The sequence below is a fragment of the Canis lupus genome, chromosome 27 (genome assembly GCF_011100685.1).
Source record: "Canis lupus familiaris isolate Mischka breed German Shepherd chromosome 27, alternate assembly UU_Cfam_GSD_1.0, whole genome shotgun sequence".
Taxonomy (NCBI): domain Eukaryota; kingdom Metazoa; phylum Chordata; class Mammalia; order Carnivora; family Canidae; genus Canis; species Canis lupus.
Genome location: NC_049248.1, coordinates 41,613,467 through 41,634,297, shown reverse-complemented (window position 1 = coordinate 41,634,297; position 20,831 = coordinate 41,613,467). Strand labels below are relative to the sequence as shown.

General features: G+C 55.9%; 1 protein-coding gene across 12 annotated transcripts; it reads right to left on the bottom strand.

The window, feature by feature from the left end:
* Nucleotides 1-30: 30 nt before the first annotated feature.
* PRPF40B (pre-mRNA processing factor 40 homolog B) lies at nt 31-20,550 on the bottom strand. 12 transcript variants are annotated; one of them, XM_038577593.1, is made up of 26 exons: nt 19,427-20,186; nt 14,270-14,350; nt 13,354-13,497; nt 12,978-13,043; nt 12,268-12,295; nt 12,013-12,038; nt 11,772-11,882; nt 11,369-11,489; nt 11,261-11,285; nt 10,832-11,038; nt 10,468-10,597; nt 10,321-10,385; nt 9,654-9,818; nt 9,444-9,552; nt 8,905-9,055; nt 8,046-8,179; nt 7,253-7,367; nt 7,013-7,104; nt 2,709-2,825; nt 2,343-2,480; nt 2,040-2,135; nt 1,759-1,845; nt 1,358-1,535; nt 950-1,011; nt 695-838; nt 31-590 (listed from the first exon to the last, which is right to left on the bottom strand). In XM_038577593.1, the coding sequence occupies exons 1-26, from the start codon at nt 19,463-19,465 to the stop codon at nt 498-500; spliced, it is 2,724 nt and encodes a 907-aa protein (XP_038433521.1). In that variant the 5' UTR covers nt 19,466-20,186; the 3' UTR covers nt 31-497. The 12 variants fall into 12 exon arrangements, with proteins under 12 accessions (XP_038433521.1, XP_038433523.1, XP_038433529.1 ...); XM_038577595.1 differs by having other exon boundaries at nt 2,049-2,135; XM_038577596.1 differs by lacking the exon at nt 19,427-20,186 and adding an exon at nt 20,510-20,550 and having other exon boundaries at nt 498-590.
* Nucleotides 20,551-20,831: the final 281 nt, after the last annotated feature.

Here is a 20,831-nt window from a genome sequence, read left to right as displayed (position 1 = left end):
TGCCCCAGCAGTGATGGAGAAGACAAGAGCCACTGGCCATATTATAAATATTATTTAAAAAACAAAACCAAAACAAAACAAAACACGGATACACGGGGTCTCAGGGCTGAAAGAAGGAGTGGCGGGGCCCAAGGCCCCAGGCAGGCAGGAGCAGGCACTGACACTAGAGGCTAAGGACCCCGCCTGTCACCAGCCTGTCGTTCTCCCCTCGAGGCCCCTTCTCGCGTCTTTCCTACTGGCACCACCCCTCCACGTGGCATACCAATCTCCGATCTCCGGTCCGGGGTGAGGGCAGGGACTACACTAGTTGCCTGGGAAGCGGGGGGCCCTTGAACACCACGAGCAACCTTGGGAGGTGCTGGCGGCGGTGTGTCGGGGTGGGGTTACTTGAGGACAGGTGGGCACGGACCAGACCGAGAAAGGAGTCTAGCGCAGGTGGCGAGGGTGACCTAGGCCCCACGGCCCCACACAGACCCGAGGCAGAGCAGCTCGTCGGGTCACTGGTGGTCATCCAGCTGCTGCAGGAGCGTCCGCCGCCGTCTTTCCAGCTCGCCCTCGCTCAGCTCGCTCTCTGACGTGTCCCAGCCCGTCTGGCGGAGCAAAGGCACAGCTCACCCACAGCCTGCCCGGGGGGCCACGGAGGCCTGCCTGGAGGGGGTGCTGACTGGGCTGGGGTCGGGCGCCCGCTTCTCACCTTCTCCTTCTTGATCCCAAAACCTGGGGAACGGTTAGGGACTTCCGCCCGCCGGAGCTCCCTGTCCTTGTCCTGTTCGGGTTCTTTCTCATCACTCTCCTTGCCAGCCTTCTCCTCGGGGTCTGTCTCGCTCTCAGGACTGTTCTGTAAGAGCCCAGAGCCCACCTGCTCAGTTCCTGTGAAGGACAACCCGGGAGGCGGCTGGAGAGCTCTCAGCACAGCAGGGCCCTGGGCAGAAGGCCCTTCTCTACGCACCGACTTGTGTCTTCTCTTCTTAGTTTTCTTTTTTGGTTTCTTGGCTTTCCGAAGGCCGTGATCTGGAGATAGAGAAAAATGCCCCTAAGTCCCGCGGGAGGAGGGCGGGCTCACTTGTCTCCCTGCTCTCGTCTGCACTCTTCAGACAGGGAACTATCTGAGAAGTCTCCTCAGCCCAGTTCTCCTTCGTCCTCCCAGTTCCTGGCCGGGCAGGGGAGGGGAGGGGAGGGGAGGGCGGGGCAGGGCAGGGCAAAGCCAGACAGGGGAGGGCAGGGCAGGGCAGGGCCGTGCAGGGCACGGCAGGGCAGTTCTTCCTACTGCGGTGGATGCAGGCCTCCCCATCCACTCCACCCCTGGGCCGCTGCCTCCTCGAGGCTGCGTCGACTTCTCCAAATGCCAACGGCTCACCTGATCCAAGGAGGAGGCGAGAAGACGGGGAGCCCCGTCCTCCAAGGGCAGCACCCCCACTTTCAACCGAATCAAGTGAGGACGAGGGCTCAGAGCCTGACTCCGAGGGGTTCCGCCTTCTCCGCTTGGGGGGTCGGAGAGATGGCGGGGGCAGCTCCTCCTCTTCCGACTCGGAGCCCTGGGCAGATCAGCAGATACCTGTCAGCGCACAGGTTCCCTGGCCTCCAGAAGCCCTCAAGTCTGGGAACTGGGGACAGAGAGGAGGATCCAGGGCCACAGGAATTTTCAGATCTCGCTCCAAGGTGAGGTGAGGTGAGGTAGGGAAAAACACAAGAAACGTGACTCCTGTTTCCCGAAGGATCCAGCCACCCCCCTCCCATCGCCTCTGCCCACCAACTCACTGAGGGCGAGCGGGAACGCTTCCGATGGTGCTTCTTGCCCTTTCTGCCGTGCTTCCGGCCTTTGGTGTGAAGGTGCTGGCATTCAGTCTGCAGAGGCAGAGGGAGGGGTGAGGAGGGCACCAGGGCTAGCCACAGGAAGCGCCCTGCACCCGAAAATCTGGTTTCGCCTCCTGTCCAGCGCCACTGCCACACGGCAGGGAAGGGAGAGCCCGACGGGCAGGAGGCCGCACTGGGTGCTCACGAGCTGGGACACGCGTGGGGGGAAGGAAGCCCTGCCTCACCTCCAGTACCTGCAGGAACTCCCGGAAGAGCCGGATCCGCTCCGACTCCAGGGTGATCTGCTCAAAGGCTGAGTCGCACACAAAGCGCTCACGGACCTTGAACGGGAGAGCACTGCTGATCAGACCAGCCCCGGCAAGGCACGGACGCCGCCATGAGCACAGGGCAGGGCTGGGGCAGAGGAAGGAAGGGAGCCGGAGCTGGCCGCGAGCTGCGCCATGACTGGGGCGGGCCCCGGTGGTGGAGAAGCACCGCTGCCCTCAGGACTGAGGGGGTGGTGTGTGGTGCCAGGCTGCGGCCCTGACCTCTTCCCAGGCAGTGCCCAGCTCCAGGGCCGGCACGGCCTGCCTCAGCATGCTCCGGAAGGCAGCCTCCCGGCGCCGCATCCTTCGCGCCTCCTCCTTCTCCCGCTCTCTCTCCCGCGCCTCTGCTTTCTCCAGCAGCTGAGGACAGAAAGCACGCGAGGCAGGGTCACCGGGAGGGCGGGTGTCCAGGCCCCACTCAGGCATGCTGTAGGACATGGGAAGCTGGGGTCTGGGCTCCTGCCGCCATCCCCGGAACGGGGTGAGGAACAGCACACTGGGGCAGTGCGTGAGAAGGAATGGAATGAGACACGGGATGAGTTTAAGAATGGAGCCCTGGCTACAGCCCCGCCCCGCCCGGCCCCTCACACTATTGAAGGTCAGCTTGATGTTGCCTGCGTCCAGCGCAGCAGCCCTCTTGTCAAAGCTTATGACGTGGGCGAAGTCCTCAAAGGCTGTGTTCACCTCCACGCAGAAGCCCCGGTCCTGTGGGCACAGCGGCGCATGAAGCAGGGGCCACTGCGGGCCTGAAGCCTGAAGCCGGCCTCCAGGGCAGGCAGACGGGCAGACTACAGGAAGCTCTAGAATCCCCCAGGCCCCAGAAGAGACCCACAGGACTCAGACGCACTTCTGAAACCAGGTTGTCCTCACCATCTGACGATTGAGCCTCCCACGCCTGCCCTTGGTCTGGACGCACAGGGAGCTGAGGGGGGCACTGGATCACAAGGAGCGCGGGGAGCAGGGTGTGTGCACCACGTCTGCTGACTGACGCCTGAGTTTCTCACAATTAATTCTTTGTTCCTTTGGCTTAAGGCTGGGCCCCACTTGGGCCCTCCTGCTGCTCAGTAACTTCCCCACGTTCTCAGTCAACATCTGCTGGTCCCGTCCTCTGGCTTATTTCGAGTGCTTACTATGGTGCCAGGTACCGTGCTGAGTGTGTCACACACCTGGTCTCTCTCTTAATCCTCAGCATCGAAAATTTAAGCCTAAGTCCTGGCCTCCTAATTTTGTGTGGCAAGAGAAACCAAGGTTCGGAGAGAGGAGAGCACTTGCCCACAGTCTCTCGGTTAATACGCAGTGGACGCAGAACTCTACCCCAGGTCCTTCTAGCAACGAAGCCCACAGTTGGAAGCACTACACCCACAGATCCCGTGGCCCTCAGGTGTACAACTCCAGAACACTATTAAAAACACCTCCGCTTCTCAAAACACCCTGGGCCAGGCTCAGAGCTTGTCCTCTACGCCTCCCAACACCTCAATAAAGCAGAGGCTTAGGGAAGTTACCACACGTGGCCCAAGTCGACCTGGTGAAAAGTGGAGCCACTGGAGTCTGAGTCAGCGGGGGCGGAAGCCCGGTTCCACTCCCCTCCCTCCACACGGCACTAGTTTGCTCTGGCCTTCCCACCCATGGCAGAGCGAGCTCTTCTTTTTTAAGTTCTTACTGTAATGCCAGTTAGTTAACATACAGTGTTGTATTTAAGTTTTCAGATCTGTAATGTGGAGAGCACGCTCTTCTCGTGTATTCCAAGAGCACTTCCTCAACCTACGCTCAGGTTCCTCTCAGACCCACCAGTCTCTGTCAGGGAACCCAAAGCTTCGATCCCACCTCTCCACTGGCTCCTTCCGTCAAGCTCACACCTCGCTTAACTGGGAACATCCCCGTCCCCTCTGTGGTCACCTTCCTCAAGCTAACAACCCATGCTGCTTTTCCTTTGTTTCAAAATCTTTAAATGCAGCTTAAAGGAAAACAAATTAACATGGAGTGAGCCTACTATACGCAAGACGCTTTACAAATATTACCACTTCTCACAACCGTGCGCATACGTTACCCCTATTCTACAGATGAGGAAACGGAGGCTCACACATTATATAACTTGCAGAGATCTCAACCAATAAACACTCTAAGGTCTGTGCTGTAGCCACTCATCCCTCTTTATGGACACGGCTTTCCTAAAAGTGCTCACGTCCCCATAGACAACTCTAAGGGCCCCTTCCTGGTCCCCACTTGACTGGTCCTTGTACCTGGTGCTGCTCACTTCAACTGCCCTCTCGTCTCTCTGACCTCTTTTCCTGCCTCTCTTGCACGTGCTAGTTCCCCGGAGAACAGCACTTGGTCTTTTCCATCTACACTGTCCCTAGCCATCCCAGCCCTCCCTCCATCCTGATTTTCAGACCCATAATAGACTATTTCAAAGAAACTTCTAATTTAGCAGACCCCAAGAGAATTCATTCCCTGTGAGCCACCTCTGTCCCCACCCCCATGGATCTCCCAGGCCAGATCTCCTGGCTTCCAGCTGTTCCAAGTCCAGGGCTCTTTGCATTATCCTATGGGGTGAGAGGCGCCCTCACAGTCTCCCGGGGTAGTGGATGATCACAGGAACTCCTGGGCTCATCAGCCTTCCACAGGCAGGAGCCCAAAAGGGGGAAGAGGTAGGGACCTGTCTAAAGAAGCCCCTTTCTCAGGAGACGTGGAGAGACAGCGAGGACAGGATGCCTACAGGCCTGTCAGCAGGACCAGCCATTCTGTGGCTAAAATGTAAGCATCCAATAAAATTTAGCTCTCCCGGGATTAGATATTTATACTTCACATGGTTATCCTATTTAAAATATGGCATTTGCTTCATATTCCTCCCTGCCCCAGGGTACTTTTCAGACTAATTCCCCAGATAGAATTCCTATTTTTCTCCATCCCTGTTCCTGAATCCTCACAAATGGTACCATCCTCCTCCTCCACCAACTTCAACTCACTCCTCCCTTGCCCTCCATTTCACACACACAAAAATCTGTCCATTCAACTTCTGAGTGACTATCCTCCTGATTTTAAACTTTTTTTTTAACAGCAGAAACATTTTTTCAACAAAAATTCTTATGTAAAACCTCCATATATAAAAGAAAAGCTGCTGTACTGAAAACCAAAGGAAGGAGTATAAAATCCCCTCCTTTCTTGTCCCAAGGCACCCCTGAAGAAACCCGGGGTGTGGGAAGGGTGTCTCAGAAAAATAGAGATGGAGCACCACAGCCCTCCCTCATCCGCTGCCCCTGCTGCCCCTGCCGAGCTCCTCTGCCACCTAGGTTACCTCCTGTCTGGCCTCCTTTCTCCCCTCCTGCACCTCTAACCCGTACCCCAGAGTCCTGCGCTGCTCCAACTTTTCTACCAAAGGGCCCTAATGGCAGGGGAGAGAGCCTGGGGCTGAGTCAGAAGAGGATGGCTCAAGCTCAAAATCAGTTTGAATCACTTGCCAGTAAGACTTTTCAGTGTCCCGAGGCTTTGTCCTACCGCCATCCATCCCCTAGGACACAAGCCCTTGGTCTGAGAGGTGTGACTCTACACTGACCCTGTGCCTCTTCCAAGACATCATCTGACTGTATCATTCCCTGGCTCCCTGTACCTTACAAGATAAAAATCCAAATTTCTTATTTTACCATTCAAGGTATTTTACACATAGGGTTCTACTTCCAAACTGGGGCGTAGGGTTCCAGGGAAACCGAGGAAGCCACGGGACAGTATGGCCTGTCCTACCTAATGGTAAGGAATTTTAAAACACTAAGTTTACATTGAACAGAGAAGTAATATGGTAGTAAGATGCAACACCCAGATCTGTAAGGCAAGACACAAGACTTCTAGAAAAGTAAGTGTTGTGTGTGCAAGTGGGACATTCCTAGCTTTGTTCTCATCCCAGGTACCCAGTTACTCTCCCTTGGAACTAGGTGTGTGCTGGTGGAAAGTAACCCCTTTGTCCAATGAGGAAACTGAGGCTCAGAAAGCTTAAAAAGTCTGCCAGAGGCCACACAGCTAGCAAGTGGTTAAGCGGGCCTCATATCCCGAGCAGCCTGCCCGCACAGCGCTGCCCCTAACTGCGGGGCGTGTCTCCTCCCCAGGGCCTTTGTATGCTCTTCACTTCCACAAACGAATACACTTCCTCTTTGTTTTTTTTCCTTCTGAAACACAAGGCTCTCTCACTGCAATAATCCTTTATCCGCCTCTGATGGACAGAGACTTGGAGAACTCTCTCTCCAGCTTAAGATAAGTCATGTATGTGCCTGAGCTGAGGGAGCCGCTGCCACGCCAGAGCCGTGGCGGGAGCGGTGAGGACAAGGATGGCGTCACAGCCTGAGCCCACTGAATGCCTTGCGAAACCAGCCCAGCTTAAGAAAAGTTGAAGACCCAGATTTTTATGTACAATCTCCTAAGTTCTAAAACGTTAGTGGCCAATTTGGAATTTTGCTAAAATGCTGTACGGGCCAGAAGGAACACGTATCCACAAGCTATCAGTTTGTGATGAGCCATGCCCCTTGCTCCTCAAACCTGCCATGCCCTTCCCACTCCCTTGCTTCTGCTCCTGTCATACCCTGTGCCCACGACCTCCATCCTCCCCCACCTACTTCTTCTTAAAGGCGTAGTTCAAATGTCAATTCTTTTGATTCTTGTCTCTGTAACAGCATTTGCCCCTCTGTGTAATAGGTGTCATGTTTCTATTCCTACTAAGCCATGAGCTCCTTATGGACAGAAATTGTATCTTTCCGTGTCCCAGGAGAACAGCTAGGGATCGTAGTGGATATCTGCTGAAGTGAGCTACAACGCTCCTGCAGAACGGGACTTATCAGGGAGTCCTGTCTAGAGAGTATGCCCTGCACCCAGTCTGCATCCATCCACAACCCTGGGCCTCCCCTCACCTTAAGGATGTCCTTAATGATCTTCTTCTCATCATGGAATCGTGCCTTCAACTCTTCCACATAGAACTTGAACAAGTCCAGAGGGGTGGAGCCTGCGGGGGAGGGAGGGAGGGGGGCCTGGCGGGCGGCAGCTTCCCGAGGCCTGGGGGTAGGGTCGAGGACAGGACCAGGGAGTAGGGGTGTAGAGAGGCTGGCAGGGCAGGAAGCCAGGCCAGAGGAAGGGGAGCCTGGCTGCCTTACCCGGCTGGCCCAGCATATTGGCAAAGCGGACATCGGTGCTGACCGCTGGGTACAGCTCCATCCAGGTGGACATAGAGTGCAGCTGCCCTGTCTCGTGCAGCTCGTCCAGGAAGGTCTGAGCAGAGAGAGGCCAGTTATAGGGCTAGTGAGACACGGAGAGGGGCCAGCCAGAGACTGGGGAGGAGGAGAGGGGATGGATGGGAGAGGGAGGCCGGGACAATTCAGACTGAGGAAACGCAGGCAAAGGAGGCAGAGATGAAGAGATGTAGATGGGGAGGCAGAGAGCAGTGAAAACAGAGAGAATGCAAATACAGAGAAGGATAGACTCAAACGAGACAAGGAGCAGAAAAACAGAAACTTGTCTGCAGCCTGTCCTTCCTGTGGTTTGCTCTCAGCTTCCCAATGTGTTCCGGCTAAGAACCCCCACCATATCACCTCTGCCGCCACCTCCAAGCTGTGTGTGCTGCAGGATGAGCTAGCTCTGCCTATCGAGCTCCCCGCAGAAGGGAAATGAACTCGGCTAAGCTCCTAAGCTGTGCCTTTAGGGTGCTCTCTGCTGGCAGTTTCTGGGTGGTGCATACATACAGCCTCCCTAGAGGAGCTTGGCCCAGAGTTGAGGGGACACAGCAGGAGCTGCAGGCACAGAGCGACCTTGTGGAGGAAGCACACGACTGGGCAGAGACAGAGCACAAACGGCCTAGCTAAGAGGAGGCAGGGCGCCAGGGCCCAGGCAAAGAGGTCACGGTCTGGCGCGAAGCTGAGCTCCTATCCAGCGGGCGGGTGACAAAGGTACCTGGAAGGCCTCCCGGTTCTTGCGTTGCTGACGCCGCTCCCGAAGGCGGGCTCGCTCCCGCTCCTCCTCCTCCTCCCTCTCCAAAGCTCGGATGTGCTCCTCAAAGCAGATCAGTGCATCTTCCTTGTCCATGTCTAAGCACAGGGAAGAGGCTCAGCTGGCACCACATCGGTGGGACACCCTCCCTCCCAGACCCTGGCACCCCTACTGTTCAAGGATGCTGCCTCAGTAGGTGCCAGGGTCACCCAGAGTGGTGGAGCCAGAGGAGCAGAGGCCTCTGTGGGAGAGGAGACTGGAATGGTGGTTCTGGAGGAGGGTTCATTAATGTACGAGAAAAAAAATTAGCAAGTATTCAGCCCCTGTGAATTCACTTACTGGAAGTAATCTTATGAAACCAATAATCTTGCGATCTGAAATTTTATGTTCTATGGAATCAATCCGGCTTTGATGAAGGTTCCAAAGGTAAATTTCTGATTTGTCAGTGACTACAGGCCAACAACAGCTCATCAGAACACACGTGACCAGCTGTGGTCCATAGCACCACAACAATTTAAGACCATATTCAGATGAGTTCTAAAAATCATCCTTCTCTCCTGGTCATCTGACACCTATCCCAGAGCTCTTCCTCCAAGGACACAACGTCCAGGTCAACAGTGGACCCCAGAGGAAGGAAGAGGGTACCCCAGCGTTCTGGGATCACCAGAGTCTGGAGAGATACAGGGATTGAGTGAGTGCTGAGGACCCTTGGATGTCCAGGAGGGCAGGAAGTGCAGAGGGGAGCGGTATGAGGCAGGCTCCGGGGCCCCAGGTCAATGAGGAAAGGGGAAGGGACAGGCAGGAGTGGAGAACCCGGGCTTACTCTGCAGCTGGTGGTCCTGAGCAAAGCTGGGGTTATCCATGAGGTACTGCTGGGCCTGGGACCATGTAGTTTGGAAGTTGACACTACTCATCCCATCCAGGATGCTCTTCAGGGCCTGGATGTTGCGGCGCCGGAGCTGCTTGGCTTGTTCCTGAGGAGCCACAGTGTGAGGGTCAGGGTGAGGTAGGGCAGGTCAGAGATGAAATTCAAGTGGGCCTGGGCAGAGGAGCATTTGGGGCAAGGCAGGTAGCTAGGTGAACCCTAGGAAGACCAGACTCAAGACCTTCACATCCCTGGAAGGGGGAAGGAGCACCGGCTCCAGACCAACCCCGTACAGATGCCTTCCTGCCCTCCCACACCCAGGTTGCAGGCCCAGCGCAGAGATGGGCGGGGGGGATGTGCAAGTGCCACGCCAGCTTCCCAGGAAGGAGCTGAGGGCCTGGAGAAGTGGGGAAGTGAATGGCCGGGGTCCACAGGGATGCAAAGATACGAAGACTCTAAAGTGAGACGGGTTGACTGATCCAGCCAGTGACTGTTACCTTCTCCTTCTTTGCCAGGAAGAAGAGGACATCATCATAAACCTCTTTTCGATCCCTCTCAGGGACCACAGCCCACACCTCCAGCTCCCCAAAGGTCTGTTCTGCTCGCCTGTGGAGCATATGGGCTGTGGGTAGGCAGGCAGGGGACAGAGACCCTGGGCCCGTGCGTTCTTGGGGTTCCCAGGCCCCGCCCCAGCCCGGCCCCCTGACCGGTAGCGGGTGGTGGAGGTCATGCGTTCGTGCTGCTCCAGGAAATGCTGCAAGGTCTGCTTGGCCTCCTTGGCCCTTAGCCGGGCCTCTTCCTTCTCCTCCTTCTCCCGCTGCGCCTTGTAGGCATTGAATGCCTGCTTTTTCTCACTCAGTTTGGGCAAGGCACTGGGGTGGAGAGGGTGGGAGCAGGGTGGGGGCAGAGGAGTCAGCCTGAACCACCCCGCACAGCCCACCGAGCAGGGTCGAGGTACACAGAACTGAGTGAGGGGTCCATGCACGGGCACAGCAGGCTGCAGGGAGGCGAGACGCGTCTCTGGGATGAGGCAGTGAGGGGAAGACACTGCTAACGCTGGGCCCTTTTGCTCTGGGATTCTCAAGGTGCAGTCAGGCCTCCACCCTATCCAGCCCCCTCAACCCCAATTAATTCAATTCGAATCAATTCAATTCAACAAGCATTTATTGAAGGTCTCATGTCAGACACCTTTCCCCCCCTCCTCCTGGAGGCCCTCCAGCTTCTCCTTCCCCTGCATCCTTGCCCTTCTATCACTCTCCTGACTCGGGTCCCCTTGGGGCCAGAGTGTTGAGCTGGGGCTTCTCAGGGAGGCCCTGGCCCAGCTGCTCTCACACACGCGGTCTGGAGGGCCTGGCTCCCTCTGCCCAGGCCTACCTGTAACGGGGGTCGGTGACCACCATCTTCATGGCCTGTTCCCACGAGGCATTGGAGGGGACAGCCTAGAACGGAGCAGGCAGGGGTCATGGGGCCTGCCCCCCTCCAGCCCCCTCCAGGCCTACCCTGGGAGCCCCACCCCCGCACCTTGTCCCTCAGCAGCTCCTTGAAGGCCTGCTTTGCCTTCTCCCGGTTGCTCCAACTGAGGCCAGACCTCTCTGGTTCTGGCTTTGATTCCTCTTCCTCCTGCTGTGGTGGCTGATGCTGTCCAGCAGCACTGGGGGGCAAAGGGGGCTCAGCCACAGCGCCTCCCAGTCCCCACAGCTTTCAGTGCCCTATGTGATCAGGGGTAGGCCACCCTCTCCTGGCTCCCCAAAGCAGCCCTCTCCTGCCCTGCAGAGGCCAGGCCCAGATCTTCACACCCTTCCCCACAGGCCTGGCAGAAGTCAAGGGTGGAACCAGGCTGGGAGCTCGAGGTCCGCATTTGGAATGCCTCGGGGGCAGCCCTCACCTGCTGGGGCCCTCCTCCGGCTGCTGCAGAAACCCCTGCTCCACAGGCTGGGCAGCCTCTGACATATCGCAATCTTCACTCCCACCTGGCTCAGGCTCTAGAAGGCCCAGGGGCAGAGGGGTGGGGCCAGGCGGCCCAGGCGGGGGCTCAGGCTGGGGCTGAGGTGGCTGCGGCTGCAGTATCTGGGGCTGCTGCTGCTGCTGTTTCCTGCAGGTGGGCCGGAAGGGCAGTGTCCAGGAGTGGAGCAGAGAGGGGACAGCCAGGGGACAGCTGGTCTCTCGATCCTGCGAAGGACTGCGGCCAGAGCAGACCACTCCACGAGGAAACTGAGAGCTGGCTTGTCCACTGAGCAGGGATCACGCAGAGAGGGTCTGCTCCCACCCCTCAGGTGGCCCCAAGTACAGGTGGACAGACGGGCGAGTCACTCACCCTGCAGCCTCTTGTTTGACTAAAGCTGCAATGGGAAAAGATACCATGGTCACAGGGGGGCCAGAGCCACCCCCCAGAACCACAGCCCAGACCCCACCTCCTCCTCACCCTCCAGGTCATCCAGGTCCTTGGGCCGGGTCCAGCGAGACTCCTTACTCTGGTTGTTATAGTAGTAAGGTTTGCCCGTGTCTGACTTGTACTCTTTCCAGGGACACTGGGACAGCAGCAACTGCAAGAGGTTGGGTCAGAGGATGTCAGTTGGCTGGGCACGCCCTTTAGCTACAGCTGGGGGAGCTCAGGGGATCCAGTGAGTAGGGAGTTGTTAGCTACCACCTGGCCTGGCTCAACAAGGGGGAAAGGAGACTTCCTGAGATCCTAGGGAGGCTGGGGGAGTGGTCAGGGATCTTGGGATCAGAGGAACCATGTGTGTGGTTAAAGACTCAGGGGGAGGCCAAGGACTTGGAAGGGACGGGGCAGCCGAAAGGAAGGGCCAGAAAGCCCCGCTCAGGACCTCTGCCTTGGACTTGAGCACGCTGGGCTTCTCCCACACGGACTGCTTGTCGTCAGCATTGTAGTAGTAGATGCGCCCGTCAGGGGCCACATGCTCACTCCACAGGGCCCTCTGGGGAGGGCACAGAACGGTGGTCAAGGCCCCTTCCCCAGAGCTTCTCCTCCTTACCCCAAAGATTGAACCGTCAGCCCCCCAACTTCCAGCTTTTCTACCCAGAGACCCCTGAGCTAGAAGAACTCACCGGAGGGCCTGTCCCAGCCACAGCAGCTAGAAAAGAAGCCAAGGGAAACATTAAGTCCTTGCCCCGACCCCCATCTTATCCCACCTATTCCTCCCCTACTCCATCCCCATTAAATATCCCCTGGTCCCATCAACATCCCAGGCTCCCTGGCATCCCAACAGGCATGATCCAGGGTGGGCTCTAGTCCATGGTCCCCTCTCCCCTGTACCCCCCCAACCTCCGAGCCTGGGGGGAGCAGACCCCCAGAAGACTCACAGCTGGCTGTGTCCGCACCCGGAGCCGTCTGCCGAAGAAAGAGGAGGGGGAAGGGTTGGGGCCAAGCCCAGTGGCCCCCAGGACCCAGGCCATGGGGGATGAAGAAGCAGGCCAGGCCAGGATCCATGTGTCCTGCTCCCAGGGACCTCTGCTCCCTAACAGGCATCCCCCACCCTCTGGGGCTGTGGCTAGAGGATCCTAGGGGGAACTGCACAGCAGCTCCGTTCTCGGTTTGCCTCAAGTGAGAGTATTTTGTGGAGTCAACCTCCAAGGCCCCTCTTCCACAGTGGATGCCAAATGCTACATCCTACCCAGACTCTACTACACTGAGCAACGGCACAGGAAGGCACGGGGAGACCCGCGGGTGCTGTTGCTACCTCCAGAGACAAAGAAGTGACGAGGGAACTGTATTCAAGTGTCTGCAGTGCTGGCTCTGCAAGGGTAAGCAGTGTACCATGAACGTGTTCCTTAAGGGAGCTGGGCCCAGTGAAGAGTAACAAGAGAGAATGTACATGCCTTTGGGAAGGAGTGAGAAACTCAAAGAGTGGAGCATGTGGCTGGAGAGGAGGACTTGAGTGTGGGGAGGCGCTGCCAGGCCCAGGATGCATCCGATGACAAGAGGGAAAGAATGGAGGCCATATCCCTGTACTCCAAGTCAGACCCACAGGGCTGCAGGGCACAGCCTGCTTCCTGCCGGCCCCAGTGCTTACCGCTGCGGTGACAGGCACCGCTGGCATCAGCATTCCTGGCATCATGGGAGGTACCATTCCTGGTATCTAGGGATACAAAGAACACAAAAAACAGCTACTAAAGTGAGAGCAGGTGCAAGCAAGGCAGGCTCCGGAGAGATCCCGCTGGGGGCCATGAGCTACACACGGGCACCCCCTCAGACAATCCCCAGGCTCTGGGCGCTCAGGCTAGCAGGAGAACGTCCTCTAGTCATTCAGCAGTCGAATCTGCATGGGCCGAGCCAAGCGCGGCCCTTCTCTCCCTACTTTTTCAAGTCCAGATGCCCACTCTCACCTCCGCTCCCCCCCACTGGACACCCGGGGTTTTCTGTGGCACTACTGGAGGAGAGAGGATTACCTGCGTGAGTGGCGGTGGTGCCCCCATTGGTGGAAGCATTGGGGGCATGATGCCGGGGGGCATCGGGGGGATGGCTGGTGGTCTCTGACTCATGGGGGGCAGTCCCATCGGAGGAAAGGGTGGGGGGATTCCTGGAGGAGGCATCTGAAAGTGAGGAAAGGAAGGGATACTGAGCAGGGAAGACACGATCTTAGACTGCCAGGGAACACCCGCCTGTCTCCCGCCCTTTTCAGCCCTCCACTCCAGTTCTGAGGCAATTCCAAGGCTTCAGTTCGAGAAGCACAAAGCATGAAACTGCCTGCTCCTCACCACTGAGAGAGATGGGGGGAGGGGCGGGCTTCTGGGTCTAACAGGCAAGCACACCGCTTCTTCAGACGTAGGGAAGGGAGAGGGAAAAGTCTAAGTGCCACCACCAGACTGTGGCTGGAAGGCTCCATCTCTTCAGCGACTCTCCCCAAAGAGGCCCCTCAGAGGCAGGGCCAGAAGGCAGCATCCCAGGTACCCAAATGCCCCAGTCCCCTGCCTCCCATCCCTTTTGCTCCAACTCGATGACCACCAGCTGCTATGTCAGCCTGACTTCTGTGGCACTTTGAAAGCACAGAGAAGGAGTAGTGAAAGAGACAGGCGGCCCCACCATGCCCTCACACTAGCAGGGTCTTTTCCCTTCCACTTCTCCTACCCCAGCCCCAATGTATCCCAAGGATGAAAAGACAAAGGGGGAGCTGTCAACTTTATGGACTGGGAGCAGCAGCTCCTCCCACCCCAATGCCCAAGCAACACCACCCCTTTTCCAAGGGCAGTAGAGGGGGCGTTACACAAAACCGTGCTGGCGATGCAGCAGTGCTAGGGACTGGGAAGTGGGGGGGGGGGGGTGCAGGCTGGAAAAGCCAAGCCCAGGGAAAGACATAAAACTTACGAAGGGTGGTGGCATCATGGGGGGCCCCGGTGGGAAGGGGGCAGGCGCTGCTGGGGGCCGGGGACCAGAATCGGGAACCGACTGTTGAGGGAGAGAAAAGTCATAGGACCCAGGATGGGCAAAGAGATGGGCTTTTGCAGAAGGGAAGCAGAGCGGTGAGGATGAAAAAGGAGCACAAAGTTCAGAGGAAGGGTCTCCTGGCCCAGTTTCCTGCCCATGCCCAGCTCCGAGTGAGCCCTGGCTAGGTCTGCTCTCTTCCACCATCCGAGAGCCAGCCAGCCGTGCCCCTTCGGTGTTGTCTTTATCTTGCCAAAGCCACAGAAAAGATGGAGGCGGCTGTACCACAGGCACAGTCTGGCTCTTGCTGAGGCTTTTCATCCATTCTCCCATCTGTGGGCAAGGCTGTACTTCCCTCAAACCTTCAACAGAGGTCTCTCATTCCCAAAGCAGACCTCTTGTCCCATCCCCCTCCCTGAATTCACCCGGTTAGATTCAACCCCAAAGCTCTCTAAACCTAGTCACCAAGTCTGCTTAAGCACTAGCCTTGCTCTCTCTTCACTGTGGGGAGGGCTCCCCACAACTCACTCGCTCACTCTTTGACACCTCCCACTCCCCATCATCCCCTCCTCTACAGTTCTACTGCCCCGCCCCTACAGATCCCGAACTCCTCTCCCTGAGGCAGGAGACTATGAACAGCCTAGATCTCCGGGTCCTCCGCCTACTGGCTGCCACATCCCATTCCTCAGCTGTTGGCTTCAATACCGCTCGGCTCCACCAAGCCTTCTGACTGGTGAATTTATTCTCTAATTCTCTTCTTAGTTTCCTGGTGTATAGTTTCATAATTATTACACTTCCCCTTACTAACATGTCATAACGTTTCATGAGGACAAGGATCGTGTATGACTTATTGAAAGTTGGACTCCTAGTACCTGCCACGGTGTCTGGCACATAATGGGTACTCAATAAATATTGAATGAATGCAAGAAGGAACAAATGGAGGAACAAACACTCACAATTCTAAAATTTCACCCTATAGATATAGCCCCACATGGTCAAAATGATGTGTATACGTTTCCATTCCAGCATCGTCGTAAAAACAGAAGACTGGAATCAGCCTAAATATCCATCACTAACTAACTATGAAAATTACACACAAATAGAAAATGGAATACTATGTAGTCAAAAAATGAAGAAGCTTGTCTTGATAGGAGCAATCTCTAAGATACATTAACGAGTGGAAAAAATGCAAAGTACAGCAAAGTGGGATCATTTGTATGAAAACTGGAGAAAAGATGACATACAAGACAGAAACCAGCAGCAGGGGGGCTGAGGTGGGGAGACTTCACACTGTACGTATGCCCTTTTGTAACCTTTGAATATGCATCCACGTGACTATATTACCCATTCAAAAAAAAAAAAAACAAACACTTTTCAAGTGAACTAAGGCTTGGAGATGTAGCTAAAAAGCCCTGCCTTTCCTCCTTTTTGCATGAAGGCTAGGGGGTGTTAGGGAGTTCTAGGGAAAGGTGGTAGGTGGCTAAAGAGAAGTTGCCCAATTTCCCTACTTCCCCAATGACCCCTGTGCTGAGAAGGCTCAGCATGTGAAGATGCTTTCTAATCTGTACCTCTAGTAATATCTGTCCTTCCTCTTTTCCCACCCATCTTCTCCTAAGGAGAGAAGTGGAGAAGCCACATTATTCCACCTTGAATCACCTTTCTCAGTGTTCAACTACTCTGGCCCCGTATTCAGACCTGCTCCTGCCCCAAGTCTGTCCGCGGCATGGAAAGTCAGAAGTTCATCAATATGGGAGGAAACCCAATTCTCTGGGCCACACTTAATCACCTCAAGCTGCCTCAGGATCCTCTCTGACCTCCCAGATGCTACATAACCATCTTTGTTTGGGTCCTGCCAGGATCCAGAGTTGCCTATCTGAGACTGGCACCACCGTCCATACGGCTGTCTAAGATAGAAACCCGTGAGTCATTCTCCACACCTCCCTCTTCCCTGTCAATATGTCACCGAGTCCTGCTAATTGTACCGCGTACACATTTCTTGAATCTGTCCACTTCTCTCCATTTCCTCCGCCATCCCCCCACCCCTCTTGTTTTCATCTGACCTTCTGTGGTAGTCTCCCCTCATCCACAAGCTCATCAAAATGCACCTCAGACCACGTTACTCCACGCTTAAAATTCTTCGATGGCTCCCACTGCTCTTAGGGTAGAGACCAAAACTCCTCCCCAAGACCTGGAAGGCTGTGGGAAATTTGCTTCCCAACTGCTTTGCCAGCCTCATCCCTGCTGAGTTTCTGGGTCTGTGCTCCAGCCACGCTCACCTCCTCTCGGTTCCCCGACATCAGGCATGCATCTGTGCCTGGCACCACTTCCTGCCAACGCCACACACCTAGCCTACAGGTCTCACGTCTGCCAGTCATCGCTTCCTCAGCAAAGGCTTCCTCCCAATGCAGTGGTCTAGGCTGTACCATGCACGCTCCCCTCTAGCAATTACCCACTGGAATTTTAGTTACTTGCACAATGTTGACGGTCCTGTTATTTTATGTGGCCGCTAATAAAAAACAAATGCTCCCACTTAAACTATGATACTCCACTGATTTTAAGATGTATCTTGACAAAAAAATTTAAAATGTGAGTGGAATCAATGAATTACCTGCTGCCTCCACTAGACCTTAAACTTTAAGCGGTGGGGATCTTGCCTGTTTTGGCTCACGCTGCTGTCCTATCCCCGGTGTATTTTCCTCACTGCCCCCAACTGCAACAGAGAAGGTGTTAGTATTTGTTGACTTAATGGTCTCGCAGGTCCCACAAAAACACAGCCCTTGGTAAGGCCTAGGAGTTATTCAGGGAACAAAGAATGTCGAGCTGGAGGGGACTCTGGCAACCACCCACGGCAGTCCCTTTCTCCGATGAGAAAACTAAGGGGAATTATCAGGCCCCGGCTCCACCATGGTCAGCGCCAGGACTGGCTCTAATCTACCCCTTCAGTATAGTCCGGCAGGAAGCAGGTCTGTTCTTTCACTCTCACATATTCCCCACCACCCATGTGCTTAAGTCAGCAAGGATCCAACCCTTCCTTGAGAACTCCCTATTGCTCGCCTTACAGAATCTCACCTAACAAAGTCTCAATATTAGGTGAGCCGCTCTTCTTGGCTCAGTCTGATTAAATGGCTTCCCTCCTCTCTGCACAGCAATTGTTAGGTTATGCCATGTGTTTCTCTTATTCCACTTTGTCTCTCACTTTGCTCAAGATGAGTCAATATTCCCCCCCTTCAGACTACCTTTATGATTATCCTCCACACATACACATACTCCTACCTCCTTGTGTCCCCAGGATAAATGCTGCACTACTTGGCACTGCTGACACACTACTCTGTGGATGCTGCTGGGTGTTTCCCACAGGACCGCTTGTCTCCCTACTCAGGAGGACATTTCTCTATATTCAGGGATTATGTTTTCTCCTTTTGAGCCTCCTCTTGAATGTCTAATCAGGGCCCTGCATGCAAAGTGCTGTGGTAAAATGCAGACTCATCCTTAACCTTATTAGATTTTTGCATACTGGAGTATCCTAAAACAGGCAAATGCGTGCATCTATACACATGTGCCTGGGTACATTCGTATAAATTATCTGGGTAAAGGTGGCCTGTGATGAGACAGACAGCTTGGCTATCTGTACGGCTGGGGAAAGGGAACTAGAATCAAATACTGGCATGGAAAAGCCTAAATAATAAAAAAAAACTGTATATGACCATCTTTAACTTGGCCTATGTGCTGCCAAAGCGAGCACTGACCATCTTTAACTTGGAATGGAGACCGCTGGCCAGGATCCAGAGGCTGGACTGTTTTGGACAGTTCCCACAGAGGACAGAGCAATGGAATGAACATAAATTACCGTGAAACTTCCACAGCCCTCCCTTTGCTGAGCTTCCCCTGTGCAACGTGTATACTTTTCTTCCTGGAACACCCCTGCCCCTATCTCACTTGCAGCAGTGTCTGGAAAGCTTTGGGGCGAGACTGAAGTAACACATGTGACAAAGGGATATAGGAAAGGGGACTCAAAGAACAGATCCTGTGTCTTCTCTGGAACAAAAACACATCTCTGGGTTGGAGAGAGACGAAGAGACAATTGATCATCTGACCATCATGTGTTCACCTGGGCCACTGGAAGGACAGCCTCCCCTCCCGAAGGTGCAATCAATTTTTCTCAGCCTTCACATCTAAGTGGCATGTCAGAACTAAAGATTCAGACGAAAGAGGGATCCCTGGGTGGCGCAGCGGTTTGGTGCCTGCCTTTGGCCCAGGGCGCGATCCTGGAGACCCGGGATCGAATCCCACGTCAGGCTCCCGGTGCATGGAGCCTGCTTCTCCCTCTGCCTGTGTCTCTGCCTCTCTCTCTCTCTGTAACTATCATAAATAAATAAAAATTAATAAAAAAAAAAAAAGATTCAGACGAAAGAATAAAATGGGAAAAGAACAAGAATGGAGAGATGAGAGGGGGAGCATGGAAAGAGAGAACAGCTAACAACTAATATTTATTGAGTGCTTATTATGGGCCAGAAATCATGCCAAACATTCATTTAATCCTTGCAACCATCTCAAAGCTTATTACTGTCCCCATTTTATAAATTAAGAAACTGAGGTTCAGAGAAATTAGGTACTTGACCAATGTTCCAAGAAGGTTCTAAAGGATTAAAGGGCAGAGGCGGGTTTGGAATCCACGCAGCCTGACGCCCTAAGCCTGTGCTTTCAACTCCTCCACAAAGCTGTCTCTCAGCGAGGATGGTGGTGCCACAGCTATTCCTTACGGATTGGTGCTCCTGTTTTCTTGTCACCCCAATCCACACACAATCCTGAAATCCTCCAAGTGATTCCAAGGATGGCCCGGTCTGACTCACTCCCTAAAGGGATCTGTGTCCGAAAATGAAAACTGGAAGGCACACCTCTCAGAAAGAGTACCTATCATCAAAAAGAAAAACACCGTGGAGGCCAGAAGACCAGCCGATTACCCTGCGGTCTACCTTCACCTGCCGCAGGTGACCCAAAGAGGCCCAGCCCTTCCGTTTTCAAGACCAATCCTAGTCCCCCCTCCTCCACACCTGCCTTCCTATAGTCATCCTACTCCCCCAAAGATACTGGCTGTCTTACTAGAAAATAGCTTCCACTGCTTCTCTCTGGTCCTGCCATCTCCTCAGGATGAAGACCTCATTCTGGTCTTCATTTACTTGGGGTAGGTCTCTTCCTCCTCCGCCACGTCCAGGGTTCTCCCTTCCCTCCAATAGGATTCCAGAGGCGCTGGCTAGCCCGCTGGAGGCTTTGTGCCGACCATCCCCCACCTCCCTGGGGATTTTCTGCGGCCCCAGCCGGGAGGCCTCGCCTCCATCTTCAGCCTGCTTTGCCTTGCTTGCCCACACCCGAGAACCCATTCTCCTGCACTCTTTCCTCAAGAACCACCCCATTCCGAAGCTCGAAAAGATCTGGGCTATCATTCTCACACATTTTCCTTGTGGGTTTTTTGTTTTTTTGTTTTTTAAACCAATGGGAAATCTGAGGCCCCAAGAAAGGTAGTGACTTGCCCAAGGTCACACGGAGTAGTTACACGGCGTGTTGGCGGCAGAGCCAGGGTTGGGACCAAGGGTCCTCTGCTTTCTCATTTCTTGGGACTATCCAGCACGAGGTGGGGGCCGAAGCCTCTCTTTCCTCAGGAGACAATGCCCCCTCCTCACCTCAGGAGACAATGCGAGGGGAAATGGAGGAGGAGGTCCCCAGGGGGTTGTAGGAGGTATCCAGGGCTTCCGAAGGAAGCAAACGCTGGGGCCGGGGAGGGGCGTGTTGCACGCCGAACACCCTAGAAGGGGGACTGCGGCCCCCGGCTCTCCCCCGGTCCCTCGGTTCCCACATGCCCGCCCCCTCTCCTTTGCCGACCTTTCTCCACAAACCCACCAGGTCTCCTTCCCCTCCTCCTCCTCACCCCGTCCCGCAACTCCCGCTCCCCTCACCCCCCGCTCCCCCACCCCCGCCATCCTCCATCATGGCCTCCCCGCCCCTTCTCCCCCAAATCCCCGCTCCCCTCCCCCTCCCGGGCTCCTTTCCCTCACGCCTCAGGCCCCTCGCCCTCCCCCGGGGTCCCGGGGACCCCCGGCGGCCTCCCCGCCCCCCCGGCCCCGGCCCGGGCCGCCGGGGGCGCTGTGGGACCGCCCGGGCCCCTCCACCCCCGCGCGGGGACGTTACCATGCCAGAGCCTCCGAGCAGCTGGGCCGGCTCGGCCCACCCGCCAGTAAGAGCCGCTCTGATTGGCCGGGCCGCAGCCGGGAGGGCGGGGCCGGTGGGGGGTCGCACCCCTTGGTGGCCGGGGCCCCGGTCGCGCCCGCGGACCAGCCCGGCCCTGCACCGGCCCCGAGCGCCCGGCCCGGCCCCGCCCCCGGCGCGGAGAGCCAGGCCCCGCCCCCGCGCCGCCAGGTCCGGGGCCCGCCCACGGGGGGCGGGGCGCCGCGGGCTCCGGACGCGCGGCCCGAGGCGCTGGAGCGCGCGCCGGCGGCTGCCCCGCTTCCCG